Source organism: Bos mutus, chromosome 16, assembly GCF_027580195.1.
Source record: "Bos mutus isolate GX-2022 chromosome 16, NWIPB_WYAK_1.1, whole genome shotgun sequence".
NCBI classification, from domain to species: Eukaryota; Metazoa; Chordata; class Mammalia; order Artiodactyla; family Bovidae; genus Bos; species Bos mutus.
In genome coordinates, this window is record NC_091632.1 from 44,443,561 (window position 1) to 44,466,018 (window position 22,458).

At 50.7% G+C, this 22,458-nt stretch overlaps 1 protein-coding gene across 1 annotated transcript in view; it reads left to right on the forward strand.

The window, feature by feature from the left end:
* The first annotated feature begins 206 nt into the window (after positions 1-206).
* Positions 207-22,458, forward strand: part of TNFRSF8 (TNF receptor superfamily member 8) — a 77,119-nt gene continuing 54,867 nt past the window's right edge. The window contains exons 1-2 of the mRNA XM_070385272.1: positions 207-646; positions 19,322-19,409. Of these exons, the coding sequence (XP_070241373.1) occupies positions 584-646; positions 19,322-19,409 (151 nt within the window). The 5' untranslated portion in view covers positions 207-583. The remainder of the gene's footprint in view (positions 647-19,321; positions 19,410-22,458) is intronic.

A 22,458-nucleotide genomic window follows, 5' to 3' on the forward strand; every position in this document is an offset into this window, starting at 1 on the left:
AGAGAAGGTCTGGGTTGATTAGAGTGTCCAGAGCAGGAGCCTACTCGGTTTCGCCCTTCTCTGGGACGCTTGAGACCCACTGGAGCCTCCCAATCTCCTGAGTCCCTACCCCCACCCCCCAGCCAGGGGCGGGAGCCGCTCTCCCCGCCCCTCAGCCCAGCTGGGCTGGGCAACACCCACTACCCTGAAGCAGCAGGATGCCCAGGGTCTGTCAAATCCGGGGCGGGCCATTCAAACAGCAAAAGGCGAGTGTGGCTTTCTTGAGTCATCTCTGCACGTGTGTTCTCCCATTTGTCTTGACCGCTGAGTAGCTGCGTTCCTGGAAACAGGAACTGGGTACCTAGTGCGCCTCGGGTGGTGGTGGAAGGGAAAGGTTAAGGCTGAAACTTCGGAGAAGGAGCGTCCTCTTTTGAAGTGACTTCGCAGCGTGCGGTTGGGGCCTGCGAGGTGCGCCGAGGGTCTGCGAGGTCCGCCCGCGCTTGCGCGGCTCCTGGTCTCTGGCACCACACGTGGGCGCAGCGCGCCACCCAGGCTGAGCTGGTGGGCGCAGGCTGCGAGCCCAGTCCTCCGCCCCGGCCCCGGGATGCGCGCCCTCCGCGCTGTGCTTGGTCTGTTGCTCCTGGGGGCGCTCCGAGCCTTCCCGCAGGTAAGAGGGTGACAGGATCCTGGAGAGGCGCCAATGAGCGACCCGGAGCCCCTTTCTTGCCATCGCTGCCCTGAGTCCGGACAGTGTAGGGCTGGTGGGACGAAGGGGGAGAACAGGGGCGCGCCACACCTCATTCCCTGACCAGGCGGGGTGAGGGGCCACAGGTGATAATGGGGGGGCGGCGGGGGGTTCGGAATCTGCAAGTATTCATAGGTGACTGGTTGGCTGACAGGCTAGTGGGGGCGTTTTCTCCTACCCTTCCAGGGTGCTAGGATGGTTCATTCATTCATTCATTTAATATAAACGAGCAGAGGAGACTGCCTGCAGGAGATGGGTTGTTTGTGAGTGGGGGTCCTGGGTAGATCAAGTGAGGCCTGTGCGGGTCTGGGCAGGACAGGTAGGGGTCTCCTTTGACCAGAAGAGGTTGGTATTCAGTCTCTTTATGGGTCTAGAAAGGGAGGGAGAGTTGGGTGTGAGTGAGAAGCAGGCGGAGGGGGTCAGACCAGCCAGATCAGCTTTTCCTGCACTTGTCCAGCCAACCAACTCCCGTGGATTTCTCACTCTGGAGCATGTGGTGGGTGTCCATCCCTGGAAAAAGGTCAGAAGTGGAGCAACCGTCTGTTGTGGGAAGCCCCAGTACTGAATTTGGGGGCTGCTTTAGGAAAATTGAGCACTTACCAGTGGCCAGCACCCAGAAAGGCACGAGGTGGGGGAGAACTCAGATTAATCAGACGTGGTCTGCCGCCTAAGCACTGAGTGCAGGGTTTGAAGATGAGACAGAGGTCCTAGTGGACTTCTGCATAGAACACAGTAGGTGTTGGTGAGTGCATGCTGTATATTGGTACAGAGGGCAGAGGCAGAAGCAACAACAGTGTGTTGAGGGAGGGGCGAGCCCCCACGTTAATCCTACAGGAGGAGGGATGTGGAGTGGGCATCAGGCTGAAGGAGCGAACGTGTAGGTGGGAAAGTGCACAAGCAGCTGCCCCCTTAGATCTTCAATAGGGCAATGTGAAACATTTCCCCTCCGCCACACACACACACACACATCAGAGGGCAGAAGCATGCAGCTGACAGCATTATACGTTATGCTAGCCAGAGGCCCTGGCTAGAGAACCCCGTCCCAGCCCTCCAAGTCCTCTGCTGATAACCTGGGGGAGGGTGAAAGTCTGGGGCGTTAAGGTCTTGGCGAGGTTAAAAGGAAGGAAGGACTGTGAGAAGGGCTGGGGGAGGTTGCTAGCCACTTGTGGCTGGCACTCATGTCTTCCCTTTCTATAAAGTGAAATCACCCTTTAAATTAAAAAATAATAGGTATTTAATTACACAAGGGATAAATGAATATATCCTCAACGCAAAAAGAAAAAAGCATACTGTTCATGGGGTACCCTTGGCAAGAATACTGGAGTGGTTTGCCATTTTCTCCTGCAGCGGACTGTGTTTTGTCAAAACTCTTCACTATGACCCGTCCATCTTGGGTAGCCCTGCAAGGCATGGCTCATAGTTTCATTGAGTTGCACAAGCCCCTTTGCCATGACAAGGCTGTGATCCATGAAGGGAAAATCTTACAGATAAAGCTAAATTACTGGGCATCTCTTTATCCTGATTCCTTTGCAGATGTAGCCACCATTATGGCTTTGGTGTTTCCTCTGCGAGCTGTGTACACATGCTAAGTCACTTCGGTCATGTCCAACTCTTTGTGACTCCATGGACTGTAGCTGGCCAGGCTCCTCTGTCGATGGGATTCTCTAGGCAAGAGAATCTACTCAATGCTGGAATGGGTTGCCATGTCCTCTTCCAGGGGGTCTTCCCGACCCAGGGATTAAACTCAAGTCTCTTAGGTCTCCTGCATTGCCAGGTGGGTTCTTTACCACTAGTGCCACCAGAGCTTTATAAATGCATGTCCCCATTATATCTATTTTATAAAAAATATCAGGTTTCCCATATATTATACCATATGGAACATTTAGCTCTTTCTTCATTTGGCTTTTACCATGTCTGCAGTATATGTCTTGGAGAGCTTTCCACGTGAATACTTACAGATCCTCCACTTATCTTTCAAAATGCCATCTAGTATTCTACCAAAAGGGTAGGGGGCTCCATAGTTTATTAACGTCTGTCCCTGATGGATGGATAGTAAGGTTTCCATCATTGTTTTTTTTTTGTTTGCTTGCTGTTGCAACATACAGCCCCATGTGGATGCTTTGGGGAACGTGCGTGCTTCTTACTCAGAGAAGAAGCTGAGAAGAGTGTATTGAGGCGCAGGGTGAAAATGCATTCAAATGAAAAGATGCCACAGAATTGCCTCCCAGGGCGACTAGACACTTTGGTCTCCCACCAGCAGGGTTTGAGAGTAGATTAGTGACTTCCCCACATCCCAACCGACTTTTGATCTTATCAGAGTTTTTATTTCTGTCACTGTGACCGGTGGAGAGGGCCATATCCTTGCTGTGTTTATTTGCATTTCCCGCCGACCCAGGAGGCTGAGTGTCCCTGGTCTGTCGGGCACTCAGACATGGGTCATTTCTGGGCAGGATTTGGGGTGCCAGTGGGGGCAGGGCTGCCTGCCCATCTCAGTACTCCCCCCACCTTCTAGCCTTCTTCCACCTCTGTTGCCCCAATAAAAACTTGGAAAGTTCATTATTTAAAAGGGCTTGAATCAGGGCTCAAACATTAAAGTCCTTTTTTTCTTTGCCCTCTGGTTTTATGAGACCCCATCATTTTGTGGTTGGATCTCTGAGGCAAGAAGGCTTTCTTGCTGTGTGTTACCTTCTGAGAAAAAGATTTAGCCTCTGATGCTTCACCCTAAGGCCTCCCCACATGCGATTTTGTAATGTGATCCAGGATTATTCTGGTGAGAGTACAATTCATTACCCGGAAAGCCTCCCCAACTTCTCTATCCTTTCATCGAGGTGTCAGGGGAGGGGGGCCAGGGGCAGGGAGGTCCAAGGCCTTTTCAGGAGCTCTGCCTCCCCCATCCTCCTCCAGGCCAGCGCTGAGGCTACAGCCAGCCTCCCTCCCAGACCCGTACTTCACCATTCCAGCTCCTTCGGACCTCTGCGCTGACTTAGCCATCCTGCTGAGGCAGGTTCTCACGCCTCCCATTGGGGTTTCCAGAGTTCAGTTCGGACCCCATAGAGGGGGTGCTGACCCAGGTGTACCAGCAGGAGGTGGGTGCAGGACAGACTTTCTGGTTTTGTCTTGGCAAGGGCTGTACCAGTTCTGCCTGGGGGGCAGAAATCCACTCTCTACCAGGAGGAGGGGAGCCGGAGAGGGGGCCCCTGATGTGAAAAAGTGGAAGGAGATGCCAGCTGGTCTTCCTCAGAAGGAGGCCTGGGCTGACAGGAGATGGTGGGGGAGCTTTACTCAGCTCGAGAGCCGTCAGTGCTGGGAGAAAGAGAGCGTTTACTGTAAGTTTCTGCTTCTGCTCCCACTCATATCTGACCTTGTCTCGTTTCTTGAGTTGTGATTCATGCTTAGACTTATACACATCTTCCTCAACCCTCCCTTCACCTCCAGGAACATTATTAGAAGGAAAATGAAGCCAAGGGATGTCTTAGGGGAGCCCCGGGAGGCTTGAGGGTCCTTGGCACGGTTGGTTAGTTAAGTCCAGCTTGGACCACATGTGGTCTTCTTTGGTCCTGGGTGCCCTGACCCTGCTGGTGGCTTGTCTGGGACCACGGTCCCCATTTTCCAAACAAGGATGTGGAGGCTCAGAGGCAGGGGAGGGTCTTGCCCACAGTTTCAGGACTGGTCAAGTCAAAGTAGGACCAGAGCCCCAGACGCTATGGACAGACGGTCCAAAAAGGCAGCTCCAGGCAAAGCTGGTCCTCCAACTTCGCTCTCTCTTCCCCTTCCTGCCAGGGGCTGTTGGGATGAGGGGAGGAGCTTCGTTCTAGAGTCTTCGCTGCCTAGGGTCGAGAACCTAGGCATTCTCAGTGGCCTTGCTGGTGGAGAGGGTCTTTAATATGCCAATCAGTCCAACTACCCAATAAGTGCCTAACTCTTCAGGCCCATCCAAGTATTCACTCATTCAGAAAAATCTTAAAGGAGCAGCTGCTTGGTGCCAGGCCTGGCTCCAGGGCTTTTGTCCCAGGCTGTTCCCAGTAATCACTCAGCTTCTCATAGGCCTCTGGGGACAGGGTGCTCCCTTCCTTCCTCCCCAGGCACCTTATGCCACCCCAGGTCACTCTGGCATCGAGAAGTTCTCTAGGATAAGCTGAAGTCTATCTCTTCAAAGTGTTTGCCCATCGATCCTGGTTCTGGAAGCTGGGGCTATGTAACCAAGATGTGTCCACTTTTCTCAGAAATTTCTTCCAGTGAGATGAAGACTGCGACCCTGGCCTCTGAGGTCTCCTGGTCAGTCACTCCACCCAGGGCCTCCAACGTGTATTTCTCACATGGTATGGGCCCCAAGCCCGCTTTTAGCAATTCATCCATCCCACTAATATTTATAGTCAATCCTAAAAGAAATCGACCCTGAATATTCATTGAAAGGACTGATGCTGAAGCTCCAATAATTTGGTCACCTGATGCGAAGAGCCGATTCACTGGAAGAGACCCTGATGCTGGGAAAGACTGAAGGCAAAAGGAGACGGGGGCAGCAGAGGGTAGAATGGTTAGATAGCATCACCAACTCAACGGACATGAATCTGAGCAAACTCCAGGAGACAGTGAAGGACAGGGAAGCACAGTGTGCTGCAGCCCGTGGGGTCACAAAGAGTCGGACACGGCTTAGCGACTGAACAACTGTACGCCAGCGAGTGTTCTGGATGCTGCAGGCGCCTCCGGGTCAGCTCCGCAGGTCTCAGCCTCGTGAAACTAACATTCCACCAGACTGACAGACAGTGACCAGACGGTGCCCCTTGCAGTGGAGAGAATTCTAACCTTAGAGTGAGAAGGGCAGCTACCCCAGTGGGGAAAGCAGGACGGTCTCTCCCTAGGAGGTGGGGTCACATAGAGGAGGGAAAGTTGGAGGAACAGGAAGGAGGCCACGTGTGTGGCAGGGGATGGCATGGGAGGGTGGTGGGGAAGTAGAGGATAACACACACCTCTGTGGCTGGAGGGTTTTGCGGGGTGGAGGAATGACATTGCGTACATTTTAAAGTTCCTTCTGGCTGCTGGGGGTGGAACAGGAGCCAGGCTGTTGCTGTGGTCCAGGGGAGATGTGCAAACAAAAATGTACTTTGGAGCTAGAATCCATAGGAACCACAGATGGACTGGGGGTGAGTGCAGAGGGCAAGATGGGAATGGGGAGTTCTGTCCAGATTTGCAGGCTCCATCCCTGGTTGAGTGGTGGTATCGTTTATGGAGTTGGGAAAACTGGACATGGATAGAGAAGAGCGTTTTGGAGAGAAGCAGGAGTTCTGTTTTGCCCACAGCCGAGCGTCAAATGGGAGTTGAGGGTTGGAATCAGGAGCTCTGCAGAGCTCAGGCCCCTGATCTGGGGCTCTGGCACCAGAGATGACTTCACAGTTCCCGCTGTTGCCTGGGCTCAGGGGGACCTGGGAGCATCAACCCTCCTTCTGTGGAGCTGCCCCGCTTCTCTACTGATGTGGGCTAAGACCCCACACCTTTTGGGGGCCGCTATGTTACCCTGTTGATTGATCCCAGCCCAAAGGTAGGGTCTTCCATTTGTCTTGTTAGCTGCCCAGTCAGTCTCTGTGGCCCCGTGGACTGTAGCCGCCAGGCTCCTCTGTCCGTGGGATTCTCCAGGCAAGAATCCTGGAGTGGGTTGCCATTTCCTCCTCCAGGGGATCTTTCCCACCCAGGGATTCAACCCGGGTCTCTTGTAGGGCAGGCAGATTCTTTACTTTCTGAGCTACCAGGGAAGCCCATTCATCTTGGTTACACTTTATTTTTTTGACTGCTCTGTGTGGCATCTGGAATCTTAGTTCCCCTACCACGGATCAAACTTGGCACCTCCTGCAGTGGAAGCGATGGACATTTAAGTTGTTTGTGCAGGACATGGACATTTTTGAAGATCATTATTTCACCTACCGCATCCTTCATGTCGTCTTTTTAAAAATTGAAGTATAGTTGGCATACTATATTTTATTAGTTCCAGGTATACAACATAGTGAGGGCCTCCCTGATAACTCAGTTGGTAAAGAGTCCACCTGCAATGCAGGAGAGACCCTGGTTCGATTCCTGGCTCAGGAAGATCCATTGGAGAAGGGATAGGCTACCCATTCCAGTATTCTTGGGCTTCGCTTGTGGCTCAGCTGGTAAACAATCTGTCTGCAATGCGGGAGACCTTGGTTCAGTCTCTGGGTTGGAAAGATCTTCTGGAGAAGGGAAAGCTACCCACTCCAGTATTCAGGCCTGGAGAATTCCATGGACTACATAGTCCATGGGGTCACAAAGAGTCAGACATGACTGAGTGACTTTCACTTTACTTCATACAACATAGTGATTTGACATTTATATACTTAATGAATCAAGCATCACAATATCTAGTAACCATCTGTTACCAATATTACAATATTATTGACAAATATTGACAATATAGTCCCTATGCTGTACATTACATCCACATGGCTTATTAATTTTATAACTGGAAGTTTGTACTTTTTAATCCCCTTCACCTATTTTACTCAAACTCCTAATCTGTCAAGTCTTTTTTGGGAGGCAATAGAGCATCATGTTTGAGTTTCCCTGATGGCTCAGTGGGTAGAGAATCCACCTGCAATGCAGGAGACCGAGGAGACGCAGGTTCGATCCCTGGGTCAGGAAGATTCCCTGGAAAAGGAAATGGCAACCCACTCCAGTGTTCTTGCCTGGAAAATCCCATGGACAGAAGAACCTGGCAGGCTACAGTCCATGGGGTCACAAAGAGTCAGACATGACTGAGTGACTACACACACACACACACACAGACCATCATGGCTAAGGGTCAGCCTGCCAAGTTTATATTCTGCTTCTGACACTTACCACATGATGCTCTTGGGCAGGGTAAGTCACTCATCTGGGCCTCAACTTCCCTATCCGTAGAATTGGGATGATCATAGTAGCTATCTTGTAAGACTGTTGGAAGATTATACGGGATGGTAGAGGAGAGGTGCTGAGAGCAACTCCTGGAATGTGGTGAGGCCTTGTGAGAGGTAAGCCGTTATTAAGTGCCTGTTGTATGCTAGGCATCATGGGTGCAGGATGAAGGTGAACCAGTTCCAGTCCCTGCCCTCCAGGGCGGCAGCGTGAGAAGTGGGACATGGGGCGGGGGAATGCCATCAGTACTGTGTGAAGAACTGTCCAGGTCTGCGAGAGCCCACAGGGGCCCATCCTCACCTCCACCTGGATTGATGGGGAAAAGCTTTTGGAGGGAGGGAGGAGGTGGCCAGGCCGCAGAGCCTGGGACAACAGGTTCTGCCCCATGGATGATGTCAATGTCCTCACAAACATCCGGGTCAGATGGCATGGCCGCATGGGTGTTCAGGGTGGACTTGCTCTTAAAGCTCCATCAGCAGGTTTCATGTGGGGGCCTTTGAACCCCTGGGGGCTGAGGACTCCCAAAGGCATCATCCACGGCCTCATTTCACTACCTGCTGCAAACCCCATGTGGTTCAGGGGAGGGCATGGTCCCCTGAGATGGTTCCAATCCTGCAGCTCCATGAAACCCATAAACCAAACCTTCACTTTCCACCCAGGACATGTGCTCTCTCTACTGCTGAGTCAGGTCAGGGGCACCAAGGGTTCTCTCTATCCCAACAGTCAGTGGGGGCTGGCACTGGCCTCCCCCACATGTAAGCTGGTAGGAAGCAGAAGGGCAAGGAAACCTGCTGGCCTCTTCTAGGCAGGTAGGCTGATGCCAGGGTAGGGCACCTCCAAGAAGGGGAAGAAAGCCAAAGTACCCCATCTTTGACCCTCACCACCATCACATCCTTCCTCATTAACACCATCGAAGTTTCCTTGGCACTGCCGGTGTCACTTGGTGGCTGGTGCTTCTGAGGACTGTTATTCCAGGGCTGAGGTGGATCTTATCATGTCTTAGGTACAGCCGAGTGTGCATCTCAGACACTTGCTGCAGCCCCAGAACTTTCAGGAAGGCTCTCATCTGAGCAACAGGCTCACCTGGCTGGCCTGGGGCTTCACTTGGGCAGGAGGAGCATCAATAGGAAGTGAAGAGTAAGACGTTGCAGAATTGGGACTCCAGGCCAGATCTTGGTTATGTTACTCACCTCTGCCCTGTCCATCACCTTGCGCATTAGCTGCTCTGCAACCTTCAGTGGCTCCCTATTGCCCCAAGGCCACATTTCCCTAAGTCACTTCCAGAGAATAGTCGTCCCATGAGGCCAGGGTTCTATAGCCAACTGAGTTTGGGAAACAGTTTGTCTCTCTGCACCCATCTCTCCCCACTCCCGTTCCCAACCTTTCCTTGGAGAATCCGAGAGCAAGTCAGGAGATAAAAGGCTTGGAGAAACATCTCAAATGGAGTGCAGTGATTCTCTGCATTTTGGTTTTGATTTTTCTTGTACCCTGCTGACATCCCGTGGAAACAGTGTTTGCTGGAACGCAATGTGGAAAAGGAAGAGTTCAGTGCAGATATCTGGCCCTGAGTTCCGGGCCTCCCGTCCTGCTCCCACTGTCCAGCCCATCGAATCACTGAGTGCCCCACAGCTCTGCTCCTTCCAGCCTTGGTACTTTTGCTTCTGTGAAGCCTTTTACTTAGGATGGCCGCCTGTCAAGAATCCTTAAAAAAAAAGTAAAACCCAAAACTAAAAATGGAAGTTCTCCTCTTCCAAAAAGTCATCATGGGGACTTCCTTGATTGTCCAGTGACCACAACACCACACTCCCAGTGCAGCTATGGGGCCAGGATGCATGGAGCCATACACACTCCCCCTCAGCTCCCTGGAGACCAGAGGTAGGAACCGGATCTTGTTCTTAGATGTGACAGCTGTGAGGAATAGTGCCAGGGCCAGGGCAGGGCCAGACTGTGGGTGTGTTTGAGGTCCGGGAGGAGGATGACTGCAGTTTCACGTGGTCTCTTGGTCTGGACCTCACATGAACCTTCAGGGTTGAGGGAAGGGTTTAGGGCACCCAGGATTGTTGTTTTTCAGTCACTAAGTTGTGTCCGACTCTTTGCGACCCTATGGACTGCAGCACGCCAGGCTCCCCTGTCCTTCATGATCTCCTGGAGTTTGCTCAAACTCATGTCCATTGAGTCGGTGATGCTATCTAACCATCTCATCCTCGGTCGTCCCCTTCTCCTTTTGCCTTCAATATTTCCTATTATCAGAGTCTTTCTCAATGAGGAGTCGGCTCTTCGCCCCCAGGACTAGAAGACTTACAAAGCTCAACCTGTTGGCAGAATAGCCTAGTGGTTACTTAGGAGCAGGGCTATGGTCAGAACACCTGTAGCCTAATCCCTGGAACCTTACATAGCAAAAGATACCTGTGTTCAACCCCTGGGTCAGGAAGATCCCCTAAAGGAGGGCATGGCAACCCACTCCAGTATTTTTGCCTGGAGAATTCCATGGACAGAGGAGCCTGGCAGGCTACAGTCCGTGGGGTCGCAAAGAGTCAGACACGACTGAGAGACTAACAGATGGCAAAGAGAACTTTGGAGATGTGATTAAGGGGACAGACCTTGAGATGGGGATTTTCCAGGTGGGCCCAGTGTCCTTACATGCGTCCTTAAACGCAGAGGAACTTTCCTGGCTGCATTAGAGGTAGATGACACAGAAGGAGAGGCGTATGTTACAGGAGAAGGACTTGACCTAGCATTGTGCACTTTGCAGATGTAGGAAGGGGGCCATGAACCAAGGAATCCAGCAGCCTTTAGAGGCTGGGAACGACCTTAGTTGAAAGTGTGCAAAGAGACAAGTCCTCGGTCTTTAAACAAATTTTTTTAATTTTGGCTGAGTCAGGTCTTAGTTTTAGCATTCTGGATCTTTGTTGCATCATGCAGGACCTTTAGCTGTGGTGCACGGACTCTCTAGTTGTGGCACATGGGCTCAATAGCTCAATGGCGTATGGGATCTTAGTTTCCCAACCAGGGATCAGACCCACTTCCCCTGCATTGCAAGGCAGATTCTCAACCACTGAACCACCAGAGAAATCTTGGGCCCTCAGTCTTAACTATTAACACAGGGAAATGGATTCTCCCCTAAAGCCTCCAGCAAGGACACAGACTTGCCCACATCTTGTTCTAGCCTGCAGAGACCTGGCCTGGATGGGGGTGATCAGGGAGGGGGTCCTCTGGGAAGAGGCATGCATGCGTGAAATCTGAAGGAAGAGTCGAGGTGTGCTGGACCCAGGGGAACAGCATGTACAAGGCTGCTGGAAAGACGGAGGGAGTAGGAGTGTACACAGGCCAGATGGCCAGGGCTGGTCCAGCAGTGTCTCTTGGGCCCCTGTCAGGACTCTGGGCTTTATCCATAGTTCAGTTGGAAGCTTTCTACTCATCTTCAACAGGGTGTAAGGGAGAAGACCAGATCTGTGTTTGGAAAACATCACTCTGGCCTCTGAACTATGAGTGGGGGATGAGGGATGGGGGGGATGTAAGGAGACCCTGGCCTGCCATTCGCAAGTCCAGATGGGGAAGAGGTGAGGAAGAGCTGGGGTACTGAGGGTAGAGCTGGAGGTTAAACAAACAGGACTCGGGATGCAGAGCCTGGTGGATAAGAGCCTGTGCCAGATGGCCAAATTCTGGCTCTAATACTGCCTAGCTGTGTGACTTGAGGCAAGGTTCTTAACCACTCTGTGCCTCAGTTTCCCCATCTGTAAAATGGGATAGATGGTAGGTCTAGGTGAGGCCTGGGATTCTGCATTTCAAGCAAATTCCCAAGTGGTGCCCATGCTGCTGGGGTCAGGCACCTCACTTTGAGTAACAGAGGTGGAGAGCTCCGGGGTGGGGGTGGGGCACATCTCCCAGCTCTGCCCTGCTCCGGCCCTGTGGGTATTTTGCATCTTATCTGACTCCTCCACCTCCCATCCCTCCCGCCTGCCACCCAGCTGTGGACTCTCGGCTCCTACAGGTGTGGCCTGCCTCTTGTTTCTGCAGCTGTGACCAGGTGGGGCTTTCTGAAAGTGAAATTTACCAGGTTTTGTAGGGAAAACCAAACCAACCTGAAAATAGATCTAGAAATGGGAAGGTTTCATGCCACTCTTTATCTTGATGCCACTAAGCCTGAGCCACACGACTCTGGTTACACAGCTCATCACTCTGTGGACATCTTGCCCTGCCTCAAACCTGCCGGGGAACCCCACCCAAAAGCCCCCCTCCCAGGCCTTGGGCTTCCCCCTCCCACTCTCCCCTTTCTGACAACCCCTTCTCTCCCAGAGCACGGCCTGGCTGTCGCTCCCCCCTTCCCCGGGGGGCAGCAGGAGCCGATGGGCCATCCAGGGTCTGGTCCTGTGGCCAGCCGAAACTGGCAGCCTCTCAGAATTCAGAGACTGACATAGATGACAAGGCTGCTGTGTTCTGTGTTCTACGCCAGGAGCTGGTATGGGTGGAGGGCCCAAGTGAGCGGGTGGTGGGAAATGACTGGGGTGGGGGGCAGTGTGGCAATGAGGAGATGGCAGAGGGGGCAATGAATGGGGCCAGAGGGTGAGGACTGAGACTAGGGTGTGAGACAGGGCCAACTTTGGCGGGGCGGGGGTGGGGGGGCTCAAGGACAGCTCTGCAAAGGCAAAGCTCAGGGCTTTGATTCCACCCCTTTCTAGTTTCTGGGCTGGGAACACCCTGGGAAGATGGGGTTGCCTCTTGCACAGAAGCGCCAGCCCTGGAGGGCGTCCTGGCGCCCGTCAGCCCTCCAGCACAAGGTGGGTTTCTGGGGTAGCCCTGGAGTTGCCAAATCAGCTGACTAGACTCAGAGCCTGGGCAGGCTCTTCACTTCTCACAGATGGATTTCTGTGGTAATAGGGTTTCACAGGGCCTTTGGGTTGCCAGTGCTGTTGTTTGTTCTGCAACAGCATGTGTACCTTGCACTGACCCATTTTCTCGGTGCTTGTAAAACCATTACATCATAGGCACAAAAAGTCCCCAGTATCTTTTCCAGAGAAGGCCAGCCACAGGGGCCTGGGGACGTTTAGGGTGAAGGCTAGGGGACAGGGTTGAGCTATGCCGCAGCCTGGACTCCACCTGTCTCTGGCAAGGGGTGAGGGGAGTGGGGATCACCCCTCCATGGGGTTAAGGGGATCAGTGCCTTCCCGCATAAGCCCCACATGGGGAACAGAGGCCCCCAAGTCCTCTGCTGTCTTGAAGGGACTCTGATCGCTCCAGCTGGAAATCCTGGCTGAAATCCCACCACCCCTGGGGATGGCGAGAAGATAGCACCCCCTGGTGGCAAGCTGTGTATTTATACAGATTTCCTTGTTGAAAAGAGGGCCCTCCTAGATGGCTCAGTGGTAACGAATCTGCCTGCCGATGCAGAAGACCTGGGTTCGATCCCTGGGTTGGGAAGATCCCCTGTGGCAACCCACTTCAGTATTCTTGCCTGAAAAATCCTGTGGACAGAGAAGCCTGGAGGGCTACAGCCCATGGGGTCATGAAGAGCCAGACTCGACTGAGTAACTGAGCACCCATGCACGCACGTTCCTTCCTGAGCACTTAGAACCCTGGAGGCGCTATTATTTACACATGCTGTTTTGTACAATTGCTTTAGTTTTGTCTCTCTTTATGTATATATGTATTATGATGATGATGATGGTCATCATTTTTTACTGTTTGCTAGTTAATTGCAGACATGTTGATCCTTCACTCCTAAATATTTCAGCATGTTTCTTCTATAACAAGGACACTGTTAAAGGAACAAGCTTTTGGGAATTCAACATCGATAGAACATAATCAGATAAAAAGCCTGTATTCAAATTTCACCAGCTATCTCAATCTTCTTTACAGCAATGTCCCCCTTCCCAGCCTGATTCAGGATCCAATTCAGACATTGCATTCAGTTCTCTTATCTCTTTAATGTTCTTTTTTTTTCTGAAACATTCCACAGTTCTTCCTCATCTTTCATACACTGGCATTTTAAAGAGTTAAGGCCAGCAGGTTTGTAGAATGTCCCTCAGTTTGGGTTTGTCTAATGGATATCTGGGTTTGTCTCATGATATGATTCAGACTATGGACTTTTGGTAGAAAGACCACAGATGTGATGTGATGTCCTTCTCAGCACATTGGACCTTTTTTTTCATTTTTAAGATTTACTGCTCTTAAAAAAATTAATTAATTTTTGGCTATGTTGTGTCTTAGTTCAGCCCATAGGCTTCTCTTTAGTTGTGGCCTGGCCATAGCTATCCCAAGGCATGTGGGATCTTAGTTCCCTGACCAGGGATCAAACCTGAGTCCCCTGCATCACAAGGCAGATTCTTAAGCACTGGACCACCAGGGAAGTTCCTGGACCTTTTTTGTTTTCAAAATGGGCAGCCTGAGGACCAGATACTGGGAGAGAAGTGGGGACACAGTGAAGCTCAAAATCTTCTGTGATTAGTTGCTGTGTGACTTTGGGCAAGTAACTGCACTTCTCTGAGCTGAAGTTTCCTCATCTGTAATGTGGGGTAGTGATATGGCCCCAAAGGGCTGTGTGTGCTTAGTCCCTCAGTCATGTCTGACTCTTAGTGACCCCACGGACCGTAACCCACCAGGCTCCTCTGTCTGTGGGATTTCCCAGGCAAGAATAACTGGAGTGGGTTGCCATGCCCTCCTCTAGGGGATCTTCCCAACCCAGGGACCGACTCATGTCTCTTACATTTCCTACACTGGCAGACGGGTTCTTTACCACTAGGGCCAACATTCACATGTGTGTGCTAATGCTCAGTCGCTCCAGTTGTGTTCAACTCTTTGTGACCCCATGGACTGTAGCCTGCCAGGCTCCTCTGTCCATGGGATTCTCCAGGCAAGAATACTGGAGTGGATTGCCATGCCCTCCTCCAAGGCATCTTCCCAACCCAGATCTCCTGCACTGCAGGTGGATTCTTTCCCATCTGATTCACCAGGGAAGCCCCCCAGAGTGCTAGGGGTGGCCTAAAGGAGGTGATGTGTGGCTCACAGTTGGGGAAGAGTGACTTGTAATGCCATGGATGCCCTCTCCACTGACCCAGGGTGAGGTGGCGGGAGATGGAGGATAAGCATTTGTGCTCCCCTCCGCTGTGCCCCTGGGCCCTGGGGAGAGTGAGCAGGGCCACGTCCCCCTGAGTCCATAGCTATCCGTGAGAGGAGCAGGCAGGCCAGGAGGGGAAAACCCAGACCAGGGCCCCAGAATTTCCCTCACACTCAGCAGACTTGGCAGGGCTGAACCCTCAGCTCCCCACTGCCCGCAGCTCCCCGCAGCCATAGGATTCCAAGTGCGCACGGTGAGATGCTGCGGGTCAGGGAGAAGCTTGGGCTGTCCTGGCAGGTTTCGGCCCCTAGAGAGTGCCTGGTGCCCCCAGTTTACTTGAGAAGAATGAGATTCTGCTGGAGCAGAGGGCTGGGCACAGGTGGGCACACAGAATGTCCCCAAGGCCCTGGGCTTTGGGTAACATGAGACAGACAAGTGCTGTGTGACTGGTGTTTGCAAATGTAGGTTATGTTTATTATTTCAAATTTATGTGGCAACACTTCAGATGTGCAAATAAAGAAGAGAAGAACATAATTGACGTTCCCTGTGTCCGCCTTCCAGCCACACTGCCTCCTTGCTGCTCTGTGCCCATAGCAGAGTGTTCACATATTATTTCATTGTTCTCTCAGGTGGAGAGAAGAGTAGGGAATCCCCTTGGGCCAGCCAGGCCTCTCCCGGCAGGTCAGTGGTTTCTGCTTTCTTCCCCCAACCCAAGAAAGCCCCTGCTTAATCCATCCCATGAGTGGCCACCTCCTGTCTGCCAGCCTCCATCTCCTCAAATGTTGAAGATAAAGAGGTGGGACACAGCTCCCTCCTTCCCTGTCTCCCCCACCTCCCTCCCACGCTCCCTTCCTGGAGCTCCTCATTTCCCAGAAACCTGCTTCATGCTCCCCTCTCGTTCACCAGGAAAGACGATGGTCATTCCTCCAAACTTTCATGAACACTGACTAATGAAGGGGCTTAGCTTTCAAGGAGCCCTGGAAACATGTGGAAGAGCATCGTGAAAAATGCCTATTCCTAAGAATTCCTTGGTGGTCTGGTGGTTAGGACTCAGGGCTTTCATTGCCATTGGCCAGGGTTTGATTCCTGGTTGGGGAACTAAGATCCTGCAAGCCGTGTGGTATGGCCAAAAAAAAGAAAAAAGCCTATTCCTGAAAAAAGTAAATCTTGGTCCCTACTTCACACCATGCACCAAAATGAAACCCAAATAGAAAAGGTTAAGTAATACCATCCAGAAGACAACGTAAAAGAATATCTAACTGGGGACTTCCCTGGTGGTCCAGTAGCTGAAATCTCTGAGCTTCCAATGCAATGGGCCCAGGTTCGATCCGTGGTCTGGGAACTAGATTCCCATGAAGCAACTAAAGATCTCACGCGCTACAGAGAAGATTGAAGACTCTACATACTGCAACTAAGACCCAACACAGCCAACAAACAAGTGCTAATAAAATACCCACTCCAACCCTTTAAAAAAAAAAAAAGAATATTTAAATACATTGGGCAGGCAAATGCTTCTCCATAGGACATTAACAATAAAAGAAAAGATTGATAAATTGTACTTCATTGAAACTGAGGACTCTCTATTCATCACAAGACTCCTTTAAGAAAGTGGAAAGGCAAAACAGAAGGTAGGAGAAGATATTTGCAGCACATGTATTCAGAAAAGACTTGCATCCAGAATATATAAAGAACTCCTACACATCAGGAAGAAAAGTCAGATAATCCAATTAAAAAAAAAAATGGCCAAAAGACCCGAATAGGCATCTTACAGGAGAGAATATTCAAATGGCTGATAAACATGTGGCAAAGTACCCAACATCATCACTCATCAGAGAAATGCAAATAAAAGGTCAATGAAACGCCACTATAGGCTCACCCAAATGGCTAAAACTTTACAAACTGACAATACCAAGTGTTGACAGGGATGTGGCGCAATTGGAACACACACACTGCCATGAGATGTCAGTACAACTTAGAAAACTGTATGGAGAACCAATCAATGCTGAGCATACACATACTTTATGACCCAGCAATTCCATACCTAGGTATGTCTTCAGCAGTAATGTGTACACAGGGCTTCCCCTGTGGCTCAGGGGTAAAGAATCTGCCTGCAATGTAGGAGATGTGGGTTTGATCCCTGAGTCAGGAAGATAACCTGGAGAAGAAAATGGCAACCCACTCCAGTATTCTTGCCTGGGAACTCCCACCAACAGAAGAACCTGGCGGGCTGTAATCCATATGATTGCAAAAGTGTTGCACAGTACTTAGAAACTAAAAAACAGCAACACAACATTGTGTACATATGTGCACCAAAAATATCGGTATAAGAAAGTTCCTAGCAGGGTTATGCATAATGATCAAAAAGTGGAGACAACCCAAAGGTCCATCAAGAGTAGAATAGATAAAGTGTGCATATCCATAGGTTGCAATAGTGCAAGGCTGCTGGAGTCCAACTCCAGCAGCCAGGGATTCAACCTGAAAAGAGGAACGGTGTCAGCGAGAGAAATGAGGCAGCCTCTCAGTTTTCTTTTGGACTGCCTGTTTATTTCAAGTTTAAGATTCTCTTTTATACTTTTACAAAAACATTAGGCCAGAGGTTTGACATTTTCAGTTCCCCCTCTCCCAGATTTATTATCTCCATAAATCTTGTTGCTCTTCAGATTTCCTGCTTCAGTGATTCTCTCAGAATCAGCCTTATCATCTATTATCTACCTCTTCTAATGTGTCATATAGTTAACTTGTGATTACACTGTAACTCATGCTACATTCCTCAGTTTACTGCTTATCTTCCTAAGTCCTGTTTGCCCCTAACATCCTGAGCTCACTATCTCTTAAAAAAGGCTTCTAGCTATAGTGTCTCTAAAAATTCCTAACTTCTATAAGCTATAGTAAAATATGCTAACTTTACAACATTCCTTAAATCTTTAACTTCTAACTATTTTAATTATTTCTAAGCCCTAAATTCAGTAAACTCCTTTGCCATAAACATTCTCCTCACAAATAGGCTTCAGATATCAATCCCTCCCATGGCCTCAAGCTTACGGCCTATGTGCTCATCCTGGAGCACTCTTTTGTAAAAGTCCTTGAACAAATGTCAATGATTAACTTTATGAATTGTTTTCTGAGCACAGCTGCAGAAGGCTTTGTGCCTTCTCATGCTCCTCTCAAGAACAATAAGCACCTTAATATTCCTTTTCAGTCAACTCAGCCGAGGAGAGGAAAGGACAAGTCAGAATTACAAGGCCTAACTCCTTCATCCCGGGATCCGTGCCTGCAGAATGAGTAGAGGAGGCTGGGAGCTGTGCCTCCATTTTGTCAGTAATGCTTAACGCGGCTCCCGACGCAAGGCAGTGAACTTGAATGAATGGTTACTATTTGCAATAATGCGAGTGATTCCCACATTAGAATTTTGAATTAAAGAAGCCAGTTGTCAGGGTGTGTGTGTTTCTATACAGGTGAAGTATAAAAGCAGACATCATGTGTCTCTGGGTGTAGAAGTCAAGGTAGCGGGGGGCCTTCTGTGGTGGGAAGGGGCAGGAAGGGGTTCTGGGTACTAGTGTCTTGTTTCTGGATCTGGGAGCTGGTGGCAGAATGTGTCTATGCTGTAGAAATTCAGTGCATATGTACTTGAGACCTGTGTGATTGTCTGAATGAGAGTTAGACGTCAACAAGCAAGTTTACCAAAGATTATTTTTTGAAAGGATATATGTTTTTATTTCCCTGGAGGAGAGCATGGCAAACCACTCTAGTATTGTTGCCTGGAGAATCCCATGGACAGAGGACTGGCAGGCTACAGTCCATAGGGTCTCACAGAGCCAGACATGACTGGAGCGACTTAGCGTGCATGCATACACATGTTTTTGTTTTTTTTTTTTAAATATTTATTTTAAAATTTATTTTTGGCTGTGCTGGGTCTTCGTTGCTACTCAGGCTTTCCTCTAGCTGTGGTGAGTAGGGGTAACTCTCTAGTTGCAGTCTGTGGGTTTCTCATTGCAGTGGCATCTCTTGTTGCGGAGAATGGGCTCTGGGGCACGTGGGTTTCAATAGTTGCAGCGTGTGGCTCAGTAGTTGGGGATCCCGGGCTCTAGAGCACAGGCTCAATAGTTGTGGCACATGGACTTGGTTGCCCTGAGGCATGTGGGATCTTCCCAGATCAGGGATCGAACCCATGTCTGCTGCATTGGCAGGCAGGATTCTTTACCAGGGAGCCACCAGAGGAGCTCTTACCAGAGATTCTTATTGCTGGGCCCATGCTGGAGGCCAGGAAGGAGGCGAGTGAATTATTCTCTGGGAGAGGGGATAGGGACTAGGACCTGGTGGAGGAGGTAGGGATACTGGTCCAAAGAGGCCGAGAAAACTTGCTGATGGGTTGGGTGTGAGCACTAGAGTAGAGGGTCAAGGGAGAAGTCAAGGTTTGGGGTCTGAGTTACAGAAGGCTGGGGATGCCCCCATCGCTCTAGGGAAGACCAAAGGTGGAGCAGTTTCGAGGGAGTTTCTGTCCTGACTACTATAACATGAGGTTCCATTTCAGGCCTCGTCTTGACAGCAACTGGATACCAGGCCTCCTGGGACCTGAGGGGCAGGAGGGAGGGTGGGGGTCTGGGACCCTCCTGGACTTATCAATGTGTTTCATGCTCCAGAGGCGAGCCCCTGAGGATGACTGTCTTGGAGACCTCAGCCGCTACTATGACAAGGCTGCCAGGAAGTGCTGTCACCGCTGTCGTGAGGGTGAGTGGAGGTTGCTTTGGTGGGGACGAGGGGAATTTTGTCCTCAAGTTACAGCTCTCTGGGGAGACTGGTAAGTGGGAACTACCAGAGTCAACATCGTCATTGTCATTGACTGTGGGTTTCTGAAGGCCGTCCCTTTGTAAGTTTTTGTTTTTAATGACTGTGTGCATGCTAAGTCACTTCAGTGTTGTCCGACTCCTGGGGACCCCATGGACTATCGCCCACCAACTTCCTCTGTCCATGGGATTCTCCAGGAAAGAATACTGGAGTAGGTTGCCATGCCTTCCTCCAGGAGGTCTCTTAATTACTACTCTTTATTGAACATTCTGGCTTCCCTGGTATCTCAGTGGTAAAGAATCCACCTGCCAATGCAAGAGACGTGGGTTCTGTTCCTGGGTCAAGAAGATTCCCTGGAGAATCTTCTACCCACTCCAGTATTCTTGCCTGGGAAATCCCATGGACAGAGGAGCCTGGCAGCTTACAGTCCAGGGGGTGGCAAAGAGTCAGACATGACTGCGCAACTAAACAACAACACTTAGACGCTCGCTGCACGTGTACTGGTCTGGGGCCTCAGGTGTGTTGCATCATCTTATCAGCTCCTCATGGTTATCCTTTACTGTTGCCATTTTGCAAATGAGGGTGGGGATGCTGGAAGGTTAAGCAAGTTGCCCAAGGTCACAGAGATAGAAAACAAGGGAGCTGACTGCGGCCAGATCCCAGGGTTTCGTGAACCCCAAAGCCTGGGCCATCAACACCCCCTGACCACCCCTCATTTCCAGGCCTACAAGCCCTTTGCAGGCCTCATCTTTCCTGCTCTGGGAGCACGTTTGTCCAGGGCTGCCAGGACTACAGCTCTCTCGGGGGCAAATCTCCCTGCCCAGAGCTCACTTCCTGGAAGGCTTGCACCATGCCCCCCCCTCAACACCCTATCCCCAGCACAGTGATGGGCATAAAAGGTAGATGACAGGCACCATCAGGAAATCCTTCTGGAACAGAGATGAGCCTGTTTGCCCCACTCTGCAGATAAGTCTAAAGGTCACAAGGTCATAAAACATTCCCATCCTCTGTGGTTATCACAAGTCCCAAAGCATATCCAGTGGCCTTAGCTAGGTGGAGTCATGAGATGAAGTTCAGCCATGGTCTCTGATATCTGGGAACAGGGACTCATGGGGGAGGAAAGATATTCATTGTTATGTCAGCAGAGGGCATGAGGGGCAACTGCACCTACACTCTGAGGACAGCAGGCTTATACTCCACCCAGTGCAGGACAGGAAGTGGGCAGGGGTCTGCGGGACAGGTAGAGGGGCCAGCATTGCTGTCTGGAGGATGGTGACAGGCCATGGTGCCCAAGATCACCAAGGCTGTGTGCCCTGAGCTGGCAGTAACCCTGCTCAGTCTGTTCCCTGTGGGCTCTTTGCCGCACCAAGAGGGCAGACTCAACCTGTGCTCAGGCCACCCAAGGACAGAGAGAAATGTGGGAAAGAATCTGATATTTTTTATTTCTAAAAAATGATTGTAAGAAATCATTGTAGCGGAAAAGTAGAACTCTATTGGACTTTCTTGCCTTTATTTTATGGTTCAGTGTTGTTTTGGAACATACATAACAAGTGGGGCCCCTTGCTTTTTAGTACTTGGAACTTCACCCACATAGCCACAGATGAGGGGTCGCATATGGCCCGTCAGCCACACAGCCACCCACCCATGTACATGCTATCGTTTCACCCACTCACTAACCTGTCCATCCCTTCCTCTTCTTGTCTCCTTCCTCCTATCCTCCCCCTTCCTATTTTTGCTGCCACCTATCCTACATACATCTACCCATCTGTCTCAGTCTGCTCAGGCTGCCGTAACAAAATACTGCAGACTGGGGACTTAACAACAGACATATTTTCTCATAGTTCTGGAGGTTCTTAAGTCCAAGATCAAGGTTCCAGCAGGGTTTGGTTTTGTTTCTGGTGAGAAATCTCTTCTTTGCTTGCAGACAGATACTATCTCATGGCAGAGAGGGAGGGAGGGAGATCTCTTCCCCTTCTTACAAGGCCACCAATCCTATCTGATCAGGGCCCCACCGTGTTGACCTCATTTAACCTTCATTACCTCCTAAAAACCCAATCTCTAAATATTGAGTTGGCCAAAAAGTTCATTTGGGTTTTTCCACAACATTGTCAGAAAAACCCAAATGACCTTTTTGGCCAACTCAGTACATTGGGGGGTTAGAGATTCAGATACGGATTGGGGGGTTAGAGATTCAGATATGTACTGGGGGGTTAGAGATTCAGATACGGATTGGGGGGTTAGAGATTCAGATACGGATTGGGGGGTTAGAGATTCAGATACGGATTGGGGGGTTAGAGATTCAGATATGTACTGGGGGAGTACACAGTTCAGTCCATAGCACTGGACCCCCTCCCCATCCATCCCTGATCTATCTCCCCACCTTCTCCCATCCCCCTTTTATCCACTCTTGCACCCACATCCATCCAACAGTTATTTATTGTTCGTTCTTACACTGATGTCACTTATCACCTTTCCAGCTTTTTCTCTCTTGGCCTTTCTACAGGAACTGCTCTGCTTGGTGTCCTCTGAACCTACTGTATGCTTTCAAGTTCTGGGCCATTGTACATGCCTGTCTGCACCCAGGACGCCCTCCCCGCTACCTCTAGTCTGCCCTCCTGGCACCCTTCCCTCCACAAAGCCTTCCCCACCAGCCCAGGTTATGTGGCCGGCTGTACACCACATCTTCCCAGGGGAGCAGAGGTCAACGTTCCAGGGTGGTGTGGCTCACAGGGCTCTGATTTTCCATAAGACCCACAATCCCAGCTGCAGGGAGAAAGACAGACGCTTCCTTTCCATGCCCTTCATTCCCTTTGGCACCAGCCTGGCTGGGCTTTGATGAGGAGTGAGTGGAAAGAGCGGGTGATATTCCAGTCCCTGGCTCCCTCTACTTAGATGCTGTGGAGGGAAGAGGGGTGCTCCCTCTCCCCACATATTCCCTCTCTGAGGCCCAGTGACTGGGGTGACTGAGCACCTGATGCTGGTGTGGTGGGCG